The sequence below is a fragment of the Saccostrea cucullata genome, unplaced genomic scaffold, assembly GCF_032062105.1.
Source record: "Saccostrea cucullata isolate Sc308-1 unplaced genomic scaffold, CSIRO_AGI_Scuc_v1 ctg3707, whole genome shotgun sequence".
NCBI lineage: Eukaryota > Metazoa > Mollusca > Bivalvia > Ostreida > Ostreidae > Saccostrea > Saccostrea cuccullata.
Genome location: NW_026928149.1, coordinates 105,330 through 113,773, shown reverse-complemented (window position 1 = coordinate 113,773; position 8,444 = coordinate 105,330). Strand labels below are relative to the sequence as shown.

At 35.9% G+C, this 8,444-nt stretch overlaps 1 protein-coding gene across 2 annotated transcripts; it reads right to left on the bottom strand.

The window, feature by feature from the left end:
- Positions 1–635: 635 nt before the first annotated feature.
- Positions 636–6,257, bottom strand: LOC134276597 (uncharacterized). 2 transcript variants are annotated; one of them, XR_009994085.1, is made up of 3 exons: positions 5,397–6,253; positions 4,303–4,577; positions 636–1,985 (listed from the first exon to the last, which is right to left on the bottom strand). XR_009994085.1 is itself a non-coding variant. In XM_062758831.1 (3 exons), the coding sequence occupies exons 1-3, from the start codon at positions 5,518–5,520 to the stop codon at positions 1,908–1,910; spliced, it is 444 nt and encodes a 147-aa protein (XP_062614815.1). In that variant the 5' UTR covers positions 5,521–6,257; the 3' UTR covers positions 636–1,907. The 2 variants fall into 2 exon arrangements, 1 of the variants encoding a protein (XP_062614815.1); XM_062758831.1 differs by having other exon boundaries at positions 5,430–6,257.
- Between the last annotated feature and the right edge of the window lie 2,187 nt (positions 6,258–8,444).

The window sequence follows — 8,444 nt, the reverse complement described above, 5'->3', positions numbered from 1 at the left end:
ATTGTAAAAACAAAATGAAGAGAGTTTGAATTGAAAATTGTCATTTATTTTGATCTAATAAATGACGAGACAAATCATGCAAAAATACTAATTAAACAAATTGACAAACATTACACAATCATAAAAAACATGTGCATAAAATTAACAAATACATTTTGTTAAGCCAATTATCATACGTGGGGCATAAAAAATCGCCACATTATTGTGTTCATGATGAAACAATGAATACAATAAACCCCACCCAAAACTATTGTCTTCAATGAATATGATATATGGTAACATTCACATAAAGAATACAAATTACATTTGTGTTATACAAAAGTGCTTCCATGATTTACAAGTAATGGTCAGCATTTCCCTTTTAAGAATTGTCAGAGGCCCTTGTCCTCGTGACGAAACTGTTCATATTATTCATGCAGCAATAAGTAACAAAATGCTTTCATGCAAAGCTACATTACCCTTTATGAAGTCAGAGGCCCATGTCCCCATGACCCAGTGTCTAATTTCAAGTGACAACAAATTCTCAACCATAGATCACTAGCAATTGTGGAATCAGAGGCCCGTGCCCGTGTCAAATTTCAAATGACAACAAACTCTCACCCATAGTTCACTAGCAATTGTGGAATCAGAGTGTCAAATTTCAAATGACAACAAACTCTCACCCATAGTTCACTAGCAATTGTGAAATCAGAGGCCCGTGTCCCCATGACCCAGTGTCAAATTTCAAATGACAACAAACTCTCATCCATAGTTCACTAGCAATTGTGGAATCAGAGGCCCATGTCCCCATGACCCAGTGTTAAATTTCAAAAGTCTGAAAGTCATTGCCTACGGCAACATATATACAGATTAACCGAAAGGAAAACTACTGTTCAAAAACCTGCTGACCCTCACCTATGCGTTCGCGAAAAAATAAAGGGGTGAAATACTAATTTATACTATTTGATCAGAGACCCATGACCCCATGATCAAATTCATCTAAATATGAAGCACAGGGATTCTTATGTACTTTTTAAAAGCGTCGGAATGCCATCTTCCCATTCGTTTGATTTTTTCCTCTGAAATTCCCATTGCTGCAGCGCATGTCGCAGCTCCTATTCGAAAACTGTGGCCTTTATAGTGACTCGTATTTAGCCCTGCCCATTTAAGAGACATTTGCAAATAATTCGTAAAATGTTGTCTTAGTAACCCATCACCATTTGGATATGCAAACAAAGGGCCTGGTGACTGGCCTCTAACTTTAAGAAATAGCTGAATAGCCTGAACAGGACAAAATTGCTCTTCCGATTTGTTTTTTGTAGAATCAACGTGGGTATATGTTTGCCTGCACTATGTTTAAAATTATCCATTGTAATCTCAAGGGATTCACTGCAATTTAGTTTATCCGAAACGAGTTTTACATTGGCCAGATTTAATACGTTTTTAACGTTCGTAGAAGACGAAACTGTTATTTCATCAACCCTTAAAAAAGCATGGAAAGCCAGCAAATACATTGCCCTTAGCATACTGCATTGATAGGCTGAAATGCCTAACTTGTCTAACGAAGTTACAAGCTGTTTCAGAATTGACGTTGTTATGGGCAATCTTGTGTCACTTCCTACAGTTTTGAACTTTTGATATCCCTGTAGCATTTTGCGAATCACAAATTGTTGTGATGGATCTTCAAAACCTTGAACTTTAAAATTATAACTAAGAGCCGAAATGTAAGTTTTCAAGGTTGGTGCTGCGATATTACTTTGAAAACAAAAAGCTATAAAATGTGCCAAATGCTCAGTAGTAGGAGGCAGTAAAGAGACATTAGGAAAGTAGGTTGACATAAAGTCAGCGTAAAAAGCAAATGTTTTTTTCATAAGCTGCCCTTGATGTAGGAGCGAGGGAATTCTTCAGAATGGCTGTTGCTATATCTTTCAGAGTGTTAGCATTGTTGGGTGAACTGCTGATGGCACTGGGTCCATATTTGTACATAGGTCCTGAAATTCCCGGACCTGCAAGCGAGAAAGGCGATCAGCAGCTACATTAAGTACACCTGGAATATGTGTTGCTTTGAAAAGAATATTGTATTTTAATGTATTTACTATAAAACGCCACATTAACTTCATAATTAATGGAACTGCTGAAGTTTGTTTGTTAATGATGTATACTTCTGCAATGTTATCTGAATAGAAGTTAATACAGGAGTTCCGTAAATGAGATGCCTATAGCTCTTAAGTTCTAAAGTTATCACAATAGGAAGCAATTCTGTGACTGTAATGTGAAACTGGCACCACTCTTGTGGCCATTCTCCGAAGAACCACTTTGTTTTAAATGTACCCCCAAATCCTAGGTCACTTGCATCCGTATACATACATAATGTTTCAGAGGTTTCCCACCTATCATCTAATATCAATGACCTACCATTAAAACTATTGATGAAAACAGACCAAGCTTCAAGATCAGCCCTAGCCTCTGTGTTCAAACGCCGTTTGAAATGGGATAGTTTTAAGCCTTTTGTGAGGTCGATTAGCCGTCGTAGGAAAGTGCGACCTGGTCGGACAGCCGCGCAAGCAAAGTTAAGTAATCCAATCAAAGATTGTAATTCTTTTAGACTTACTTTTTTTCTGTGCTTAAACGAATCTATTGCATCTCTTAGCTTATCAAGCTTATCCCTTGGCAACCTAACTTCCATAGCTAGTGAATCGACTTCTAGACCTAAAAATGTTATTGTCGTTGTGGGATACACTGTTTTCTCATTCTTAATTGGGATACCTATGTCATTACATAATTGAAGGAAGTTCTCTAAGGATTTCAAACAATTGCTCGAATGAGCTGGCCTCATAAAAAGAAAGTCGTCCAAAACATGAACACAGTTAGATTGGTAGTGGTATTCCATTACCCAGTGCAATGCAGAACTAAATCTTTCAAATAAGTTACAGGAGTAACTTAGGCCCATTGGTAAGGTCTTGTCGAAATAAAACCCACCTCCTACTCTAAAACCAAACAATTCGCGATCTGATGGATGGACTGGAATGATTTTAAAGGCATTTTCAATATCTGTCTTTGCAAACAAGACCCCCCTTCCAAGTTGTTTTAATAAATCAGTCGCGTCATCGATGGTTTGATATTGAACCGAGCAAATATCCTGCGGAATCCCATCATTTATAGATTATCCCTCTGGATAAGATAAATGATGTATTACTCTAAATTCCCCTTCTTGTTTTTTGGGTACTAAACCTGATGGTGAACACTGAAAATTGTTGAATGGAGCATTTTTGAAAGGTCCCGCTGCTCGACCACAACGTACCTCATTATTTATTTTTTCTTGAAGGATAGATAAATTTTGATCAGCTGATTTTAAGTTGTTACAAAACCTCTGCTCACGAACACCCTGAAAAGGAATTTTAAAACCCTCTGTAAAGCCATCAACTAAAACTTTTTTGTCACTCTCATTGTATTCTGATAGCCAATGTTGTAACCGTTGAGGATTCACGGGAGTTACTATATCAAAAGGATTATTTTGTAAGTTTAAGGGTTGACTGTTTACTTTCTGATGATCCGATTTGGGGGCTAGATTTTTGCTTATTTTTGTTTGCTGCATTGGGGAGTTTTGGGGTTGATGGGCAAGTTTTTCTACTGTGTTCCCCACCACAGCGTTGGCATGTGTGGGAGAATCTGCAATCTTTTCTATTTCAATATAACTTGGCACACAAGTTACACTAAGACAAATTCCCTGTTCGGAATTATTAAAGTGTGAAATTCCTTACACACAGTAGAATGTAGCATACGAGTTTATTATTCCCTGCCCTCCCCTTGGTACGAAGGGACGAAAAGTAGGTTTTTGTGTTACTCCCTTTAACTTTGACTGAATACCGGATGCCAATGCCTCTTGGTACAATTCGGCGTTTAATTGGTCCCATGGGAGCTTGGTTGGAGATATTTCTCTCCATTGACGAAAAGTTTTGTCATATTGAATGGCTGCTGATGTAGTAGACTGGTCAGCAAGTTTTTGAACAAAAGACGCATATTTCATCAATTTTGTGGCATCATTTGTGTGCCTCTCGCAAAATATACTAACGAATATATGAAAAGCTTTCATCCATTGAGGAATGGATTCAATCTTAAGAGGGGTGGATTTTTCCTTTACAAATGTTAGGCCATCATCACCCTCTTCGATGGAAAATTTTACTTGTTTTTCAGTTGGCTTTAGTAAAGTGCCAAAATCGACGAACTCGTTTGCCCATATTTTTGATTTAATTTTAGAATCAATGCCTAAGGCTAGAGGCTTTGAAATACTTTCTGGGGCTTCAAGGAAAGTGTTAGAAAAACCCAGATTAACCGTAGGCTCCACAGCGCTTCATTGGCCGCTTCCCCCTCAGGCGCTGAAGGACTTGGCATTATAGCGGTGTCAGTACTAGTCTGTTGTTTGAATATCTCATCCATTACCGCCTTCGTAATACCAGGAATGGCTGCTTGTATTGCGTTTTGGATTGTATCCACGATTTCCTGGTCTTTCGACGGTGCGCTGCGTTTTGGTTGAGACTCTGTTGGCTCCGCAGCTTTTGTCGCCCGACTCCTTTTTCTCTTAGGTGGCATGTTCCTACCTTGAATAAAATACAATACTCAAGTGATATCATACAAATCACATGCTTGTTGTAAACTCAAACCAACTTCCCGTCAGGAATCTTCGCCTGATTACAGATCCACTTGCCCTGGCACAATGAAGATGTACCAAGCGCTCGTGTAAACATGGCTTTTAAAAACAATGCCTTACAAAAATGATTGAGTCCAACATACATGTCTATGCTCATCATGCTCATATCATAGCCATAGTTGAAAGCGCTCATACTCAATTGAATTCGTTTAATAAAAGAAGACATAATAACTACTTAATGTACGCATATGCACAAGTGAGTAACTGAAAGTGTTTGCACACAAATCATATTTGTATCAGAATATATCGTACATTATCATAGTGCCCGAACATAGAAACATAATACACGTGCGTACATACAAATACATAAAGTATGTGCCATAGCACATTCCAAACCGTACGTGTATCAACATATATATGAGATGCATTAGTGCCAGCTCACTGTGCAAACTCATACCTTCGGGAATGTACGTTTACAACTGTGCCAGCTCACAGTGTATCTGATACCAACATAAAATGTTACCACTTGTACTGTACACAGTTTAAGTAGCGTATTTTTTTTTTAACTATGTTTATGACATTTCATATAATTGAGATCTCAAATACAATATGCAGTAATTAAACGCAGACATACTGATTACCATTCATAATTGTGAACCATTGTCCAATAACCGTATAAATAAGACTACTCATTACATATTATAATTCATAATTTGCTAGAGATCGTGCAGATGTTGAATAGACTTATCTTTTTTAGTTGCAAATGAACCTGAATGAAAATGTGCTGCTTATGTTGACGGACCATACATTGTAGATGTCCCTGCTACCAATCTTATTTTAAACATTGGATAATTGCCCCACGCAAGTTTCTGTAGTAAATTCGCATGCCCCATTCGTTGTTCAGATGGACTCCATCGCAAAATACTGGACGCTGGCTGTTTTTGACACCTTTTATATTCCAGTACTGCAAATAGTTTTTTCCTAACAGCTCCCTCTTCAGTATTCTATTGAATTTTATTACTAGTTTATTATAAATATTTATATCTAATATCCGTGTCCGATATCTCGGCATCAGTTGGCAAACAATTGTCTTTTTAATGTTGAAACAACGGGCAAATGTTTCCGCAATACAACAAAGTCGTAAACATAACTCATAAGCGTATGTTTCATCAGCCGAAGTTGTGTCCAGATCGTTACCACCTAAATGTAAGATGAGAAAGTCCGGAGAAACGTGCCTAAGTTTTTGTTCTAACGCCTGCAAGTGGGAATTATTTGTCAGCTTTCCTCCACTTATACCATAAAATGTTACAAAAATGTTTGGATTTAAATTCAAGTTCTGAAATTCTCGATTTTGATTTACATAGTGCTCAAATCTTTTAACATGTGAACTTCCAGCAATCAAAACAGACGCCATTTTGACTGTTTACCGCAATGTATCTTGGATGCTGGGCAATATATGAATAGCCGCAAAGTTCACTTGGTCATTCATGGTTCCAAGACCGGCAAACTGGCGCGAAGCAGAACAAAGAAATTCAAGTCAACATACATAAACGTTCACAACATTTCATTTACTCCTGCTAAGTTGTAATTACGATGATGAGTGCATGAAACAGGGTGTCCATAGCATTGTATTAACGTATTTCGCCAGTCAAACACAAAATCCGTCAAATATTGTAAAGCATACACACAATTTTTAGCGTCCAAAGAATCTCACCAATGTACCTATATAAAGGATAATCCAACAATAAATTGAATTAGAAATTCTTCTAACAGAGTAGACTTATGTACCTGTGATAACAAGTGATTGAATGGCTAACAACAAAAACAAATCAAGATGACTGGCGAATGTATGTTGACAAGGCAATGCACGCTGGAAGAATGAAGGCGTGCGCAAAATTAGCTGAATCTGGTCAGTTGCTGATAAGAGATTATCAGATTACAGGAATGTAAACTGGCGAAGAGAAAAATCAGAGTTGTTCTTCTTGCCATGTCAGATGTTTTACATAAATTAATTTAATGTTGTAAATTAAGATTTAAGCTATGATCAACAAAGGTTTGTCTAGGGGGGGGGGGGGGGGCTTTGGGGATTGTTGAATGAAACTGCATCTTACATTGTATATATGTTAACATTATTCTTTAAAAATCTTTTCTTCTTCTCAACAGAGGTTTGTCTTCCAGAATATTTTTTATATTCTGAACTGATCTATAGTAATGAAACTTCATTCTTTGACCTGTAAATTTCAATAACTCCTGTGATCATTACCAAAAAACATGTATATCTCAGGAGAATTTTTTTTAATTGATGATGTGAATTAGGATATTATACGTAAATGGGGGTTAAATAATCTAATAATGTATATCATATATTATATCATATTTTTTTATGATAAATTGGGGGAATAAAATTTTATTGGGGAGCAGTAGTTATGAATGTTTTGACCGAATTTTTCTTTTGTTTTGCATATGATTTGAAATTTTCGCCACAAAAATTTTTTAAAACTATAATCTGTGTTTTGATTTAAGCAAGAAAAAATAAGTTGGAATAATTGAAAAGTAAATCCAACAGGCGCCCAAATAACATGTACTTGTATTATGTTCTCCATGGAAGAATTCAATGTTAATTTTGTACGTTTGCTTTCGGAACTTTTCGCGGTACATGTAACACGATAATGCTGCATGAAACGTGCTTATATTGAGATCTAGACTGTGTGTGCATAAGTAAGGTAAGTAAATTATGGTGGTCAGTTTTGTCACATATAATATGTAACAATTTTTTTTTTCTTATTTTGCAGATTAATTATCATCATACTAGGAAGTTTTCTTGGATTTTTTCTACTTCTTAGTATTGGACTGGGTTTATGTTATTTTCGCAAAAGAAACATCAAAAAGTAAGTTTTACTTAGATTTATCAATCTGCATGTCTTTAGGAACATTGTGTCGGGACACGCCCTTCTCCCAAAGAACTTTGCACCCTTCAATAATCTTTGCACTACATATGTATAATATAAAAATATATCTATTTCATGCCTTTGCTTTCGTCTGACGACCTTTTCTCTTTTACTATTGTTTTCTTCTCAAGAATTTTTTTGGTAGTATGCCCGCCTCGAATGTATAAATATTAAGTTGTGCCTTAACCTCCTGAAATAGCTTCATAGGGCCAAGATTATGAGTTCATACATATAATTACATAGGCATAAATAAATCGTCAAAATATATTCTTGAAGGACGAAGAAAAAGGAAGGAAAATCGGAAGAAAAGAATACATGTATTGATTTTCCACAAGGTATGTTTGAATTTTTAAATCTTTATATGTACATTACAGTACGCTGAGAAGTAAGGAAGATATGGTAGGCATTTGGTATTTGGTATACTATTTTATATATTCATTATAAATAAAATGCAAACGCTGGCGAACAGGAAATGTCAAAAACTCAATTAAAAATTACAAATTGAAAATGTCAAAAACGTAATTTAGAGTTCAAAATGGGAAAAAGTTGTAGTAAATTTTAAAATTTAAATAACTTTAGATAGCCTTTATAAAAAACCTAATTTATATTCCATGACAAAAACTAAACTGTTTTATAATTCATTTAGTTGAATAAACCACTGTAGTTTTAATGAGGGAGCCGATACATTAAAATACTGTCTTATACTTGTAATGGCATCCATCCCTAGGAATGCAATTGAAAACTAGAAAAGATGGTCACCCGTTTGTAACTAGTCTTTAATTACGAGTATACTTTAAAAATGTCCAGTAAATGACAAAGTAGGTTCAGGAAGCCTTCAGGGGTTCTTCAGTAATAATGCAGTCATCTAT